This window comes from Neodiprion virginianus, chromosome 2 (genome assembly GCF_021901495.1).
Source record: "Neodiprion virginianus isolate iyNeoVirg1 chromosome 2, iyNeoVirg1.1, whole genome shotgun sequence".
Lineage (NCBI taxonomy): Eukaryota > Metazoa > Arthropoda > Insecta > Hymenoptera > Diprionidae > Neodiprion > Neodiprion virginianus.
In genome coordinates this window covers 2345313-2362032 of record NC_060878.1, presented here as the reverse complement: position 1 = coordinate 2362032, position 16720 = coordinate 2345313, and the positions used below count along the sequence as shown (strand labels likewise).

Genomic DNA, 16720 nt, shown 5'->3' with positions numbered 1-16720 from the left:
TATTTCTTTACATCTTTTCAATAACAAACCTTTTCTAACAAGATGCTTTTTGAGTTGCGTATAGTTTGTTAAAGAAATCTTTTCCCAATATCGTTCTCTCTCAAACGATTTACATTTCATCAACATTGTACAGTTGAGTCTACACGTTACAGAGGAAAAATTTTAATATTTCAAAATATTGAATTTGCAGTAAAATAAAATAAAAAAAAATGTATGCGACATATATTTTAGAAAATTTGAAAATTGGAATCAAGTTTTGCGGATATTAAAACTTTCCATCACACAATTATTGATTTTATATATTTGATGCTTAGACATCAGATTGGAAAAGGTTTATTGTTGCAACGATGACTAACTGTAATGTAATCTAAACGCACTTATAAATTTATAATTTCTTTCACTTATCATGTTTTTTTTTTTTTTTTTTTTCTTCTGCCTTACAAGTAATTTTGTATAATATTGTAATTTTAATGTATAATTAACTTAGGGACAATTATCGAAGTACACATTGAACATACTTCGCGTAACAATTTTTCTTGGAACTCACTTTTTAAATGGAATTTTAGGAAATAAATATTATTGTTAGAATGAGTAAACGTGACATGATGGGTCGTATTATGTGTAATTTATGATTATGTCTTAGAGTTACAGTTAGGGTAATAATAGTTATAGGGTCTCTATCGGCTACATCATTTTTCCTGAATCTTCACTAAATACAAATTACAACATAGATATACAGGTTGAGGGGTTTCAATTATTGGCTAGACATTATCAGGGATTTAATCAATATGTTCAACGACCGAGTTACCTGAATAAAAATAAAAATCACTATAATCTAAGTATTATTGAGAGCAAATACAAGAAACCATTTTCGTTATTACAATATTTTGTAGGTAGTGAATTTCTGCGAAATTGAGATTAAAAGTTAACAGATATAACGGAGAAATAATCATTTCTAGGTAATTTTTTGGCAGGAAAATTAGCAAGATTCCAAGTGCAACCATGGATTTTTCATTGACTCGGATATATTTATTATACAGTGTACTTAATCAATTGTTGTTCATTTACTTATGAGTTTTTGAAAAATGTATCACATTTTTTAAGACTAACGAAATAAGGTGCCACAGGATTTGTACAATTTTGAAAGTTAATGAAACTATTTTAAGTACATTTTTCCAGAGCTAAGGACAGATTTTTCAAACGTTTATCACCTAATCTTGTACTTTTCGCATCATCTTTTTTTTGATACCTATATTCAATCAGTGGTTTTGGAATCTCACTCGGTTAAGTTTTGGTTTTATTACACAAAAGTTCAATAAGCATGAATACTATTTTCATTTTGAGTAAATAAGGCACCCGACAAGTGAAAATTTTAGGACATCAATACATTACTTTTAAAAACGGCAATCCTCCATCACTTTTGCCAGATGAGTTGAGTACATTTTCCAAAAATTTCATTCATCACATTTCTCACTGTTACCAAAATTGGCGCTTAAATTTTTCCATTTTATCTTTCCTATATTTATGCTCTCACAAATAAGGATTTACTTACACGAAACGATAACATTTATTGACTAAAATATTTACTAAAAGGAACTATGTAAATTAAATCGAAATTTAACGAATAATTTTTTTTCATACAATTTAAAAATTGAATCTCTTTAAAGTTTCTTACTTTGACATGTGTAACGGTGCTACAAAAAGTAGATGAAAAAAAGGTACTACAAATTCGTCTATATTTACATTGCATGGAACAAACTGCAAAGCACGTGAACCATAATACAAATTTTGTAGTGATAATCTTTGATAACGTGTTGACTTTTTTTTTTACTTTCAGATAAAGCTCAGGGCTGTGGTGTTTTCGTTATTTGTTATAGTTAATTCACTGCAGTCGTCGGTTAACAAGTCTTATACTGTACATAATACGCTATAGTTACCTATATGGCACTTTTTCTATTTCTCTTACTTCTGATATTATTTTAATTCATGGACTTGACTTTTTCCTTTACATATCTCATTATCGCTTGAGTCGTGTGTATTTATGGAATGTGAAAGAATTACTAATCAAAAAGGCTTCCGAGGGTTACTGAGAGACGTACATTCACAAGCTTTACTAGAGTCAACTTGGATGTATCTCATCTTTTGGTCTCGCTGAAGGAGTGAAAAGGACAAAACGTATTTAAGGTAATTCGAGTAAGGTTTTGTGAGCATGGTTCACTTCATCCTTAAGCATTCGCTACGCTTGTTTTGAAAAAAAAAAAAAAAAAAAAAACAACTAACAATAATCGTATTGATCCGAGTATAAGTCGACTCTCATTTCTGATACAGTATTTCAGGGTGTGTTTCTTAGTTAACGACAAAAATCCTCGGCTTATATTCGGAACAATGCGGCATTATTGTGTTTTCTTTTTCTCTCCTTGTTACCCTGTTTATAAACCATATAAAAAGTAGTCGATTTATTGCATAGAAAGTATTGAGAATGTATAAGACACGTTGTTATCCAGCAGTTGCCTGGCGATACATTATTGTTTTCATTAATTTCAAATCTTCAGTCAACGTTTTAAACTTCCTTATATGTTATGGTAATGCTCTGCGAATTTTTATCTTTATATAGTCTATAATTCAGGTTTTCTTTTTGTTTCTTTTTCTGTATCAAACTACTTTACCCTATACAGTGCTTTCAATTTTTACAGACGCCTTTGCCGGCTGTGATGCAATTGTTGTATCACTGACCTCGTCGGTTTCCGATTGACTGGATGTGTCAGAAGTGCCCTCGTCATCTAGAACTTTTCTCTGTAGAATAACGTAGCAAAAATTAACATTATACACCGTTTCTCCAGGTATGATAAAAATGGTAGACGAAAAAATTATCATTCATAAATATTTCGTCAAATTTTTACCTTCTGTGAATGTTGTATGTGTCGCAATACTCGCTGGACATCCGGATTGCTTTCTAGAGTTGACGATTGACTGGATGGTGGGTGTGAGTATTCTGAAGTATTTTCTTCATCAGAAGCTAGTACACATTCAGTGTTTGTCGGCGTTTGCTTGGTTCTTCTCATTCTGCAACCTGGTCCAATAGGCCTCCTTGCAATGCTGCAGGGATCAACAAATTCATGTTTAAAAATCGATTCTGTTATTTGTAGATTCCGTTTCACTGTTTGGTAAACGAACCTTCTACGCCTAAGAGAAAAGTTATAGGTGTAACTAGGATCCTCGCCTTCTTCATCGGACCAACTCTCATCACACGCCTCATCCTCGTGATTGCAGAGAGAATCCATGTTGTCTGAACATGGTTTCGATTTGAGGTCGGAATCATTGTGTACATCAGTACCGCTAATTATAATTCCACAAATTTGACCTGGCAGTTTCATAAGTTCATCTTTTCCCCTGTTGAAAAATTGGACATTGAAAAATAATTTAGTATTCCATGTAAATGGAAATTCCGGAAGATACTCGAGTGAAAATTTTTTCTTACAGGCCCTCTTCCTTACCTGTGCGATATAATAACATCGTCACAATTTCCGTTATCAATTGACGATATGAGCCTGTTGGCATTAAGTATCTCGCTGACTTTTCGACCAAGGGTTTCAAGATTATCGTCGTCGCTGCAATCTCTAAGGCGTTCGTTTCCGTTTATGTGATTTTCGTCGGGTGGTTCAGGGCTTGAACAGGGACTAGATTGCATCCTGTAGTGAGTTTCTGAGTTAATGGTATTGCCATTGAGGCATTCGGATTTGCGTCTGGACGACGATTGCCTGCTGGATAATTCCAATATAAATTTGTCTACAGAGACAGTCTGTGCAACAGGGCTGAAATCAGTTTCGCTCAGATCCATCACATCTGTTTGAGTTTGACTATCGACGTACCGATGATGAGCTGCGTCAGTGTTCTGAAATCCATATTGAAGGTTTGTACGATCATTTAATTTCCTTCGTTGAAATACGTCTGTTTCAGTGATGATAATTACTTTTCTTTCATGGTGCGGACTTGTCCTAGGACTTGAGCTGACACCACAACCTGAACCTACTCTACGATGTCTGTATTTACGCTGTTTAAAGCTATTGCTGGGAGCCAATACCGTCTCTGGTTGGTTAGATTCATTCAATTGCGTATATAAAGTTGCTTTCACTGGACTCTATGGAACGTAAATGATAAATAATCAATTATTAATGATAACGAAGTCTAATTCTCAAATAATGGGTTATTGGAGGTGAGAAATAAACATTCACCTGTGGAGATTCAGCAGAAGGAGAAGGTGGAGTCGTTGGTGTTGATGAGGTAGACAAGTTTATTGTTGGATTACGTTTGCGGTGGAACCTCTCTTGAGCTTTGAGCAAAGGATGTACCAGCCGTTTTTTAGACTGTTTGTACCCAGTCTGTTGTTCTCTCCTATAAAAATTGGACAATAGGCTATAGTATTATTTACAAAACTATAAGTTGGAATATAGAGTTGAGACGATTGATGGATATATTTTTCATGGTGATATGATTTGGTGTGCTGGAAGTACACAGGTTTCAATAGAATTTCAATTTTCTTGTTGTAAATAATTTGGAATTTCCATCGTTGATTCGAAATTCAAAGGGAGACAGAGTGTCAGTGTCGAGGGTATTATTTTACTTACTTTACAACATCTCGTTCGCGTTGTTCAAGTTGCAATAAAACAGCGCTCAGCTCCAAGTAGAGATTATTAGTTCTTTCGAGCTTACGCTCGTAATGTTCCCTGATATCCTGGGCATGCCTCAGCTCATCTTCTCTGCGACGAATAAGATCTGCCTCAAATCTTGGTGTGCTGCAACTATTAGTTTGCATTTGCTTCATATGCACCCTGATTTCTTCCTTCCAGGATTGCTGAGGATCGTTAAATGTGTATTTGAAAAGTCAGACACAAGGTTTGCCAGCGTGCAAGAAATCCGTCTCATCCTTTACTACACAGTTTCCTTCAATTTAAAACAGAGAAATATTTACTTGTGTTTTAAAATATTCGTCAGGCTTTCTGCTGAGCACTTCCACAGCTGCGATGTCAAGGTGAATTAAGATGTTCTTGAAGGATGGTCTGTTACGCGGCTTGGCAGCCCAACACTGTTTCACCAGAAGTCTGAAACCTTCCGGACAACTGGCGGGAATCGGCAGATGAAGAGAGTTATTACCCACGCCCCAAATTATCGCCGAGGAATCTACATCTTTGTACGGTATCTCTCCGCTCAGTAATTCCCACAGCACAACTCCGTAGGACCTTAAAATTGGTTAGTATGCTTGTAAGAAAGTACATGGAACGCCTAGCTCTCATTCCAAAATTCACTATACACATATTCTTGCAGTGACAAATCATTATAAATAAAATCGTTTACCATATATCAACTTTTTCAGAACAAGGTTCACTTCGGATAATCTCTGGGGCCATCCACGCGACGGTCCCTGCAAAACTCATCCGCGTACTAATCTCATTCCATTCTCTGCTCGTTCCAAAATCGCTGATTTTTACGACTTCACCACGACCAATTAATACACTGGAAAACGTAATGACTTATTACTACCATGAAACTTTGCCAAGACTAAGGTGAGCGTTGAAAATTTTTAAATATATCCGAAAGAAGATCAGAGGTTTTCAGACCGAATAATAGATACTCGTCTTCTTTCTGAAAATCTTTGCAACTTCCTTCATCAGATACCAACTAGCGAGAGGACTAAACTACAATTGTTCTTACTTGGGACTTTTCAAATCTCTGTGAATAATTTTGTGAGAATGCAGGTAGTGCATTCCAGCTGCAATTTGTCTCGCCCAAGAAACAAGACGAGGTGGAGGTACGGGTTCTCCGGCGCGTAACAAGTCGTACAGTGGTCCATAAGGGCAAAACTCCATGACAATACAGTAGCATGGTGCTTGTGTACAGACGCCTCTGTAAACGATCAACATTATTGTTTGATTATGTTCGTTTTATTTTGTTAAATCAATTTTTGCACAAGACTCAGGTATTAATTATTAATGACAATTTAACACGCAGCAGCGACTTACTTGAATTTTACAATATTTGGATGATTGAGCTTGCGCAAATGGCGTATATCAGTCTCACGAGGTTCTCTGACTTTTTTCACAGCGACTATTTCCCCGGTTAATTTTCCCCTGAACACCGCACCTTGAGCTCCTGAACCAAGCCACTGTAATTCGCTGATAGATTCGAACGGTATCTCCCAGTCATTGGCTGAACATAATTGTACGGTCAATAATAAGTACATATCGTTTGCAAGTCAATATTATTATATTTTTGAATACACCTCAACAAGCAAAATCTTTTCGAGTTTTGATATTCATTTTATAAGGAATGTATCCCGGGTTGATCTCTTCGATTCGATTTCATTTCTAATGTGTTATAGTTGACTAAAAACTAAGCGACTCGTATTTATTTTTTTATTTGCCATCTGACACTTTAAGAGGGTGAAATCACCCTCCAAAGTAAGGTATGTCACGGGACGTTTTTACTTGAGAAAATCGCATTTTTCATTTCTCGTTATGAGAAATCTTCTAGTTGGATTGGTTAAAAAATATTGTTCTACTGGGTGAATCTGCCAAATCATCCCTCGACATGCCTTACTTTAGAAAATAGTTTCATCCCCTTAAAGTGTTTAACAGCAGATAAAAAAAAAAAAAAATACTTGTCGCCTAGTTTTTAGTTTACTACAACATATTAAAAAAGAGATGAAATCGTAGAGATCGACTTGAGATACCTTCCTTGTTAATATTGATAATTTTCGCTAACAACGTGCGAGTGTTATAATAAAGTAAAACATACTTTGGTGTCCTTTAATTTCGTTAACGGCAGCTTTTCCGATTATCGTCCAAACTGGTCGAAGACATCCGAAAATACCCTCGATCCAGCCGGATCTTTGAGCGTCTAGAGTGCCAGAAACGGGGGAGCACTTTGTTCCACTCCCACTCGACTTGCTGTTACTCTCCGTAGTACTGCTATTAGGTAGTGGTATTTCATGAGGACTAGCGATCGTTAGTCCTCCAGCAATGCCGCTCAGCTGCCCCAGCTCTTCTTGAATACACAGCATACTGGAAGCACGAAATTTTTCATACATATTATCCTCGTTCGTCGTAATTTAATTATCAAAAAAAAAAAAAATAGCCTAGTTTCTTCGCGAGAGAACTACCGAACTTTATTTGTAAATTCGTCTAACAAAAGGAAAAAAAAAAAAAACTAATAAACAGGGCCTCGAAACGATATGATCGTTTCAATTTTTTATCCTCTATTTAATTATACTGTAGCAATGAGCGGTTAGAGAAATTTTTATTTTCTATACGATTCTCACATCGTGCCTGAAGTAATTATCATACATTTTTTTTTCCTTATTCTTCCTCGATATCGTAAAAATTATCTCGGCTAATAACGTCACTGTCGCAGATTATGAACTAATTCCTGTTTTACAAGTATAAGTTTATAATTATAATATGAATAAATCACTGGTATTTCCCATTCTCGTACATTGTACATTGTACAATACAAATGTATATACGGATGCAGGACGTAAACACTTTCATATTTGATCAGGAGATTCGCGGGGTATGGCATACAAACAAGGCTACTATCTCGTTATTCTTTGACGTTAGTTGCGTCACGATCATATCAAGTGGGTGGCATTTGTGATCCACCACCTCCTTCCTCCTCCTCCTCCTTCTCCTCCTCCTCCTCCTCCTCCTCCTCCTCCTCCTCCTCCTCCTCCTCCTCCTCCTCCTCCTCCTCCTCCTCCTCCTCCTCCTCCTCCTCCTCCTCCTCCTCCTTCTCCTTCTCCTTCTCCTCCTCCTCCTCAAGAATAGTATCTTACAATTGTGACGTAGGTGCTGGAAGGTATCTGCCGCTATTCCTATCGTACGTAATTATTGCTCCTCGTTGCGTTATATCCACATTCCGTTTTAAAAAAACCAGCGTCCATTCGATATTTATTATTGGTATATACTATAAAAATGCACACCATTTGCAGCAAGCGATTTAACACTCAAATATTGAGACAGTGAGGCGTTACGGAGTTTTAGACAACGGAAGCCGTGTATTCCCTAACCTGTATAATAATAATAATTTTTGCCTTCCTAAGTAAACTCGACAAAAAATATTGTACATGGCAACTGCGCGATTGTATTCCTCTGCAGATCATTATGATGTCATAAATTTTCATCCGAATATTAAACGGTAGAATAGTTGCGTAACATTCAGCCGATATTTATCACGCACGTATATGTAAGACTTGTGTGAATTTCTTCTAGGTGTTTCACGATTCAGTATTACTACGGCAATTTTTGTACAAAAGGTGGTTGAGATAAAAAAAAGGATAATAGGACAGATGTCGTCGTCGACGTATTTTGACGACGGTCATAACAATTCACTCGTCTCACGTGCCGATGAATTTACAAGTGATAATTTTTCACTGCTATTTATATAATCTGATGGAATGTCCATCGGTTAAATTTACTCTATGTATTTTCCCGTCATAAGCTGCGGCCACGAGACCAAGGTTCAAAACAATGAAACAGCGTAATATTGTATACCATAGCTGAAGCAGCTTTTCTCCGTTTCTCAATATGTGAACAACAGTGCAAGTGATTTCTATACTTCTTCTTCTTATTCGTTGATTCATAATAGCGATTGGTATGGTTTCGAAAGACTCGATTAGGTTGGTGACAGAGAAGTTTACATTTTTACGCGATTTATAAAGAGGAGAATTCGTATATTCATACGGAAGAGAAACTCGGAGCTGAAGTTTAAGGAAATCGGTTATTTGTGTTTATTCGTAAAGAATTTGGGAAACAAGGGTCAGCGCTGGGTAAGACTTAAGACCCCGATGAAAATGGAATGCATATTATTTTATCATGGTTGTTCAAATAGACCCCCCCATTTCTGACCATAAATAATACCTCTTGTATAAACATTCGACATCGTATAACCGTATATTCTTACTTTCTCTTTACCTGAGTTTTGAGCGACATTGTTTACGCGTGTTTAGGCAACATGATGACTATTGTCGTGGCGCAGGTATAAAATTAACGGTAAATTCGCCCGTAACTTAATTGTTTTTCGAAATCGGTTTAACTGTATACAGTATAATAGGTCTAATACACTTTACACAGTCGTGTACACGGTTCTTGAAATTTCTAAACTGTTATAAAATCTCGCGAGTTTGCGTAAGCCGAGGTCTTATCTTTTGATTGCAATGAATTGAAGGCAAGTTGATGCGAGTTGAATTACCCGCAAAGATGAGTATTACCTTTACACACCGTGTTGTGTATACCCTAGTAGCGTTGCCTTCAGTTACAAAAATTTGAACTGTCTCTGTGGGAAGTCTTTCCACTACAGATTCAATACGGAATCTTTCCTGCAGCAACTTTTTGCCACCTGACAATAGACTTCGAATAATGCAAATTCTGATGTCAGACCCGTAGTACGAGGCTGAAGTTAGTAACGTTAAGGTCACGAAACATCAGGAAAAAAATCATTACTGTGCAAATTTCTGAATGACTTTCAAGTAGTTGGTTTTGAAAAATATTAGTATGTTCTGTCTAACATTGTTTATCAAATTTCAGATGATCCTAAAGGTGCGAAGTAACGAGAGTTCTCCTAAAAATGAATTGTCAGAGTAACGTTACCAACTTCGTCCTAATCCCGTAGTCGAATATGGAAGTAGACACATCGTGTCTGCAGTTGAAGCCTGTAGGCGGACTTACCTCAGAATGTTACTAGGGTACAAGTACATAGTGATAAAACGAAGTGAACTTGACGTCAACGGGTATAGCAATAGCATATTATTTCGACGCTCCATGATCATATATAGATAGTTATAACGAGAACGAAGCAAAATTTTTCATTTCGGTATAACTAATCACGGAGGTAGTAAAAATGATACGCCAAGCGTCGCTTTCCTACTGCATGTTTTAAAGAGTAAATCGTACTGTGGCCAATAGCGTATCATCCTTTGTCAGTGTAGTATAGGTACGTGCCATGCCTAGGCCATTATAACCCGCTTATCGCATAACGCGAGTGGGAGACATTCCAGCGGTTTGTTGTCTGCAGACGTGTTGCATTTAGAAGTACGGACTACTATCAATGGTGGCCTTCAACTCACCTCGAGGTGAGATTGACTGGTACCGTGTTGTCATCGTGTGTCTTTTTGACGAAAAATCTTGCAAACACCATTGTTTCGTTTCAAACATATGGACCGCACCTCACACTTTTGCAATATCACAATCACAGACGGTTGACGGTGTAACAGAGAATGATAGGATAATCACGTTTCACGCTGGGCAATGCGAAGGAAAACCAAGGGTTCAGATAATCGGAGGAAGTAAAGAAACCGAGACGAGCCGAAGTCTTCTCGAGCTCTCAGATTAACGAGATAAAAACGAAATCATGGCAGGGACTGGCAGGACTGAAACAAGTCAAGAGACGGTCAAAATGAGGAAAGGAGAAAAATTATAATAACGAAGAAAGGGACAAGCAAGGCACACGATGCTCTGCGCAGTCTCAACGATTATCCTCCAACCACTTATCTCTTCACTTGCGGCACCAAACTCTGTTCAGTACAAATGCCACCAATGAAAGCGCCAGCGATACTGTCGATTGTCGATTCCGTTTACCGTAAACTCCACCCCCTTCTCTCTCTCACTCTCTTTTCTCTTGCTCCTGGCCACTTCAACTTCTCGCCAAAGTCCAAACTCTGGTCCCATCAGAACCGATGCCAATGTGCTGCATACCGTCTGTGGCAGTAGTACATGAACCTCACTATTGTGGTGTATAACGTGGCGGTAAAATTCCCACAACCAGTCCCACTAAACCGCGACTTGTTTTTCCACAGAGACAGGCAGGCCTATTAGCGAACGATAAGTCGAAACTCGCGTGGGCCTTGACGTTCAACTGACGTACACAGTACATTCTACCTACTCGACATATCAGTAACACATGTAGGTACATATCTTCATTACTCAATCCCCACTGCCGCGTCCGTCCCGATCATGCCGCTTGTTTAGCCTCACAGCAATCAATGTCTAGGTATGTATAGTAGTGTGTTATGCAGACATCTGTGGATTATACGCCTATTCGCAATTTTCCCCGGTTACATACACGCGACAGATTGTGAGCCTCGGACATCTTCTACTAGCGTTAATTTTAAACTCGAACGATCATTGAACTGTGTTTTGCAATATTTAGAGTCTGCGATTCCGCATTATTTCAACTTCGGGATGAAAAAACTCGACAAGTGTTTCTGGATTGCTTGTTCCGTTTTCTTCTTTTTTTTTAAAACTGGCTTCTTTGAGGGAATTGTCGTAAAACTGAAGTTTTTGCGTTCCGATAATGACCGCGTGAAAAGTTCTCGCATCATTTTGCACACGAGTTTCTTTGTTTATTTATCATTATTTTTTTCTGTCTATGTAATGTCAAATCGTAATGAAACAAAGTGTTTTTCCAGATATATGGCCGCGGAGTATAAGGTAAAGATGGTTAATACGAGCTGTAAACGGTGCATACACTGGAACGAGCAAAGACACCTGCACGATTAGCACAACGTCCGATTGTTTTCGGAGATAAGTTATGCAGCAAGCTCCGAAATTTCGTCACCGTTGATATTCACTTCGAGGTTTCGCGAGTTGACACTTCGGAACTTGGTGAAAATGGTAGACTTAATTAGCCTTGAAAGAAAAAAAAACATTGAGACTCTTTCTTTTACAACAGTGGTTCGTTTGTCCGTGAAAATTAGATTATTAATCTCATCCCGTCTCAGTTAACAATCGTTCGAAACCATTCGATATTTTAACAATTAATTTCCATATCTATTATTTAACCCGAGTATAAAAATCTTATCTCCTTGGTCTTTCGTTTGTAAACACTTGTAGGATTTATTTTTAAAACTTTGCACCGAAGGTCAGACAGATGCCAGTGACACTCTAAGTGCGCAAAAACCGATGCGCTGCTATATCCCTTTGTATGGTATTATTATTACTTGGTTTTACATGATCACTACATTTTTATTACAATTTTTCAATGTCGCCCTTAATAATATAGTGTTTTACGGTTAGATGTAAAATTTTTTAAAACTTGCATTTATCGCGTCTGTAATTTGCGAACGGATATTTCGATTCGGGTGCAGGTGTTTAGAGAAGGGATCAAGGACGCCAACTTTGCCTGAATAACAGGTCCGATATACTGTAGGGAGTGGCGGGAAATTTGTTAGCAGTTTTGAGAAAAAAAAACAACAAATAACATCACCATATCATATTATCTTATTCGCGCAAAAATCCCCGATGTTTTTACGTTCTATTTCAGTAGTTACATCCTGCTATAAAACAGGAAACAAAAGGCTTGAACCGCAACGTAAAGCTATTTCCAGACTATATATTCTCGTTGATGGTGTACGGCGGCGGTGAGGCATTTTTGTACATACATATACGCTATGCACTGCATCTAAGTTTATATCTTATGCAGACGAGTTTTTGCACATGAAATTCCTCAAGAAAAGATGCAGAGCAAAGACCAGTTGTTGAACGTAGTACAAAAACATCGATAACCGATACTAAAGTGTGGTGGTCGAATATTTTCTCGTGAATAGAAAAACAAGGTTTTTTTTGAGAGTTGGGTTCAAAACTTGGAAGGATCAGTATTTGGAACGGTGGATATATCTAAATTTCAAACATGCGGAAATAAAATAACGAAAGATGAATTGTTCGAAATTTTTATTGTCGAAAGTGTCACTGTTTAGAATGACTACTAATCAGTGGCTCAAGATTTCGAACAATTCATTTTTCCTTATTTTATTTTTGCATGTTTGAAATTTCGATATATCGGCCATTCCAAATATTGTCCCTTCCAAGTTTTGACCCCCACGCTTTTGTGGATAGTATTTGAAACCCCTTACCTGTTGGTAAAAATATGTGTCTCCGGCTGGGAGGCGGACAGAACAACCTGATTGACAGCAGCTGCCGCCTTTTCCAATTCTGAAGTATCGAAGGCGAAGGCCTCGGATTGAGACAGCGTGTCTGCTTCTGCCGGGGTGCGCATTCTCGCGCCCCTGCTTCCACCGTCCTAATCCTGCAGGCGAAAATAGAAGCCAAATGTGATTAGAACCGTCAGGGGAGGTCATTGCTGAAAGTGGTAGTTGGCGAAAAACCAAGTGTGTTAGTGTGTGACTATGAATTCATGTGTAGATCTCGACTACGGGGATTTTTCCTTGCTTGCAGCAATGGATATCGTTACAGAAACTGCTGAATTTGAATTTATTTTTATCCGCGTCTGCTTTATCGTATCGTTGATAACTGTATCACATTTTGCAGACTCGAAACGTACGCTGCAGGAATTTCCATCGTTGGTATTTGAGTAAAAACGCATATCGCATCAGCATGAGCTAGCTACTCTTCTGTGTATCTTGACATTCTTGACCAACACCGAAATGTAACTAAACAGATTGCAGCTACTGGATTCTCGTTCCAATTTCTATAAGTTCCTTCCTTTTAACATATATTGGGATTTTCTTTATGTCAGCCCAGCCAAACTGTTCGGCGGTAAACAGATTGTTAGGCATAATATCGTTGATTACTACTCTTTCTTTTGGCACGTTGTTAGTCCCTAGTCAGGTATACATATACCTGGACAAGGGATAGAGAACCCTGATAGTTGTTTTCGAAGAGAGATAAGCTTTTCGTGACGACTGTACACACAGTGTGCAGCAGTCCTCGGGGTAAAGTCCCCTTCATTTAGTCCCGTCCATCAAGGTACACGAAATTCTTGGCCCCGTGCAATTTCATTTCGTTTCATTCCGTTCACGGCTGTACGACCGGGGTCCCTTTTACCCTCGTGCACTTTGCCCACCAGGCGTCTACCATTTACACCCACTACCATTATCACTACCGCTACCACCACTACGATACCACACTACTTTTGTTTCTCGTCAATTCCCTCCCTGTGTCTCCCCTCGGCCACTCCTATTACTTCTATGCCAACGTCCACCCCGACGCCAGGAACAAACCAAGCAGACTAGTCCTTATCGCTGTTAGAAATCATTCGGGTTTCCGGACACTGTGTATACAATATGAATGACTGAAAATATACTCTTCTGCGGTTGTCCCACCATATCTACTGTATTCATTACCTGCAGCACAGTTTGTGTGTATCTCAGCAACTGCGGGAGGAATTTCTCCTTGGTGAAATAGCAGTGCGATGCATTCGTTTTTTTCATTCCTCGATTTCGACTCATTCTTATTCTAAACTTTTTGGTAGGAGAAAATTCTCGGCGCCTGACTTAGTTAGGTGCGTCTTCTTCTTTGCACGCATATACAATATAATCCATGGTCGTCCAAAGCCATTGACCAGCATAATACGCCGTGGAGCACTACTCACCTCCGCGACTCGCGTGAGCACCTATCTTCGGTTTGTCTCATAAGTGTGGGTGAGTCAATTGTGCATGCACGTAGTTTGCGTTGCTCATAAAGCTTGCGGGCCTTGTTTTTTTGTTATGGGGTTTTTTTCTTTTTTTTTTTTTTTTTTATCAATGCAGTAGCGTGTTCACCTCTCTTTGGTTTGATTATGATTGCGTGTATGCGTGTATTCAATTCTAAATCGGTACATACATGATGCAGAAAGTGAGTATTCACTGTGTTGATCACGTGGAAAAATAATATTAAGTATAGTGAATGTTGTTGGTTAGAATGGGCTTGCTACAATTCAAGAACTGTAGACTTATCTTTGTGTTGTGGGTAAAAACAATTGGGTTCTGTAGTAACGGTACATGTTTGGGCTTTCTTCCACTTACTATTTCTCTTTCTTCTACCCATAACGTTTTTTCGAGAAACGGTAAAATCGTTGCACTAAATGTTGCACTTACGTACAGTGTTTTTCCAGGCATTCATATTTCCGCAGTGTTCAGCAACGATATGTGTTTTTGACCAGCGCAATTTCTGACCGATCATACCCATTTGCAGGATTTTTTTTGAACGTACATCAATGTTCAGGTAAATTGTGCAGCACAGTTTAATATTGTGTATATAAATTGTAAATTCGCAGTATTCATGATTCATTATTCATATCTTAATGTCTGACTCGTGAAGGGATCGTAGAGAAATATGAAATCACAGGTAGTAAGTCTGCTGACAATGAGTTAATACGTAGAGCAGTACGTGTAGTAAGGATCAAAACAGTGGGTATGGTAAAAATAAGACCATACAGAAGAAAAGATTGAGTTATGCAGAGGATAGGGAAAAAAAAGAGTGAACATTCTTCTGTCGTTGTGTAACCTGTTTCGGGACAAACTATGGCAGGTATGCGAGACCTGCGATCAGACCCTCAGGTGCTTGAGGGGCAGGAAGTCTTCCCGGACTGTACCGCTGCAGGTAGTTATAGAATGTTTGAAGGTGTAAAGGTATTGTACAGACGTCTGTGGCGTACATGTGTGGAAAGTGGTTAGTGTGCGTGTAGATGAACCGGCGTTTGAGAACGATCAAGGCTCGTATCTACTGCTGAGGAGAATCTTCATGATTTCAAAGTGATTGCGGTGAGAGAAGCAGACTCGTCGATGTTGACAAATTTTTACCAAAACATAGCAATCATTTAGTTAACAAATCTATATCTCTCGGGTCACGTACAGAGCGGCAACTTACGAAGTATAACATACGCGCGGCGTTAGTTAAAGGCTTTCACTTTCTGCCTTAATACCTTACACAATTTAATATCGTTACAGCGCAAGGTCCAGCTATCGTAGGTAAATGCATGGTCATTTGTTATTGGGTTTTTTCTTTTTTCACTCAGCGTAAACCAACATTCTAGTGCTTGTGACCGGGGCGAAGTAGATTTCAGTTTGTTAAAAATACGCGTAGTTGTGTTTTATAGAGACGTGCGTGTAAACTGGTGTCCTTTTCTCTTACCTGGCCGTCGCGCAAAATGTATTCAAATCCTGTTGTTGGTTTTTTTGTTGTTGTGGATGGCTCGAGCGTCGTTCTCTTCACCTCAATAACGCCTCTCGCCGAATTATGTTCATTATCTCGCGGAACAATTATAATATATTATTCCTCCAGCACTTTTTCTACTCTCTTCCGATAGGTATTTAATAAAATAAAATATCCTACGAAATTAACACACTGCACCTCGATAATAGTGCCTCGCTCCACTGGCACACCTCCTTGATCACGACAATGTCCACCACGGAGACCTCATTCATTTGAGGAATATAAATAAAAAAAAACACCCCCGCGAAGACAGATAGTCGCGACCGAAGCGTCTCTTTGACACTAACACAAAATGGCGTATAACATCGGTGCTGTCCGGTGGTGCGGGTCCTAGCGTCGTCGCGTGCGTGCTCCTCACTAGCTCGAAACGCCTTCAGCCTGCAGGGGGACGCCGAAGCCGAAGCATACGAAGCTCGATCCGTTCTCTCTCGGACCCGCTTCTCTCGTCTCTCGTCTCTTGCCTCTTGCCTCTCCCCGCTTCCTTGCGCTTCCTAAGCGCTGAAAGGCAGCTCGAACCCAACGCCACGTTCACTTTGCCTGCAGGTTTCAGCACGCTGGAACGGCGTCTGCTGGCCCGACGAACGTCCGCGCCGGGTAGAGTCCCCTTCGCTTTACTCCAGGTTGAGAGTTTGTGTCTTGCCGCCTTCCTTCTCCTCCTGCTCCTCCGCTGTCTACCCTGCCACCAACGTTCGTCCTTTTCCCGCTCGTTCGCTGGGCCCTTAGCCGTAGAGTCGCCCCGT

The 16720-nt window shown here is 39.0% G+C and overlaps 1 protein-coding gene across 3 annotated transcripts; it reads right to left on the bottom strand.

The window, feature by feature from the left end:
• Positions 1 to 356: 356 nt before the first annotated feature.
• LOC124299361 (mitogen-activated protein kinase kinase kinase 12) lies at positions 357 to 16293 on the bottom strand. Of its 3 annotated transcripts, XM_046752544.1 has the most exons (14): positions 15900 to 16293; positions 12902 to 13074; positions 6793 to 7058; positions 6018 to 6204; positions 5710 to 5901; positions 5353 to 5511; positions 4970 to 5237; positions 4626 to 4852; positions 4233 to 4392; positions 3971 to 4138; positions 3495 to 3892; positions 3175 to 3390; positions 2901 to 3096; positions 357 to 2793 (listed from the first exon to the last, which is right to left on the bottom strand). In XM_046752544.1, the coding sequence occupies exons 2-14, from the start codon at positions 13042 to 13044 to the stop codon at positions 2668 to 2670; spliced, it is 2706 nt and encodes a 901-aa protein (XP_046608500.1). In that variant the 5' UTR covers positions 13045 to 13074; positions 15900 to 16293; the 3' UTR covers positions 357 to 2667. The 3 variants fall into 3 exon arrangements, with proteins under 3 accessions (XP_046608500.1, XP_046608501.1, XP_046608503.1); XM_046752545.1 differs by lacking the exons at positions 12902 to 13074; positions 15900 to 16293 and adding an exon at positions 10118 to 10923; XM_046752547.1 differs by lacking the exons at positions 12902 to 13074; positions 15900 to 16293 and adding an exon at positions 7489 to 7599.
• Positions 16294 to 16720: the final 427 nt, after the last annotated feature.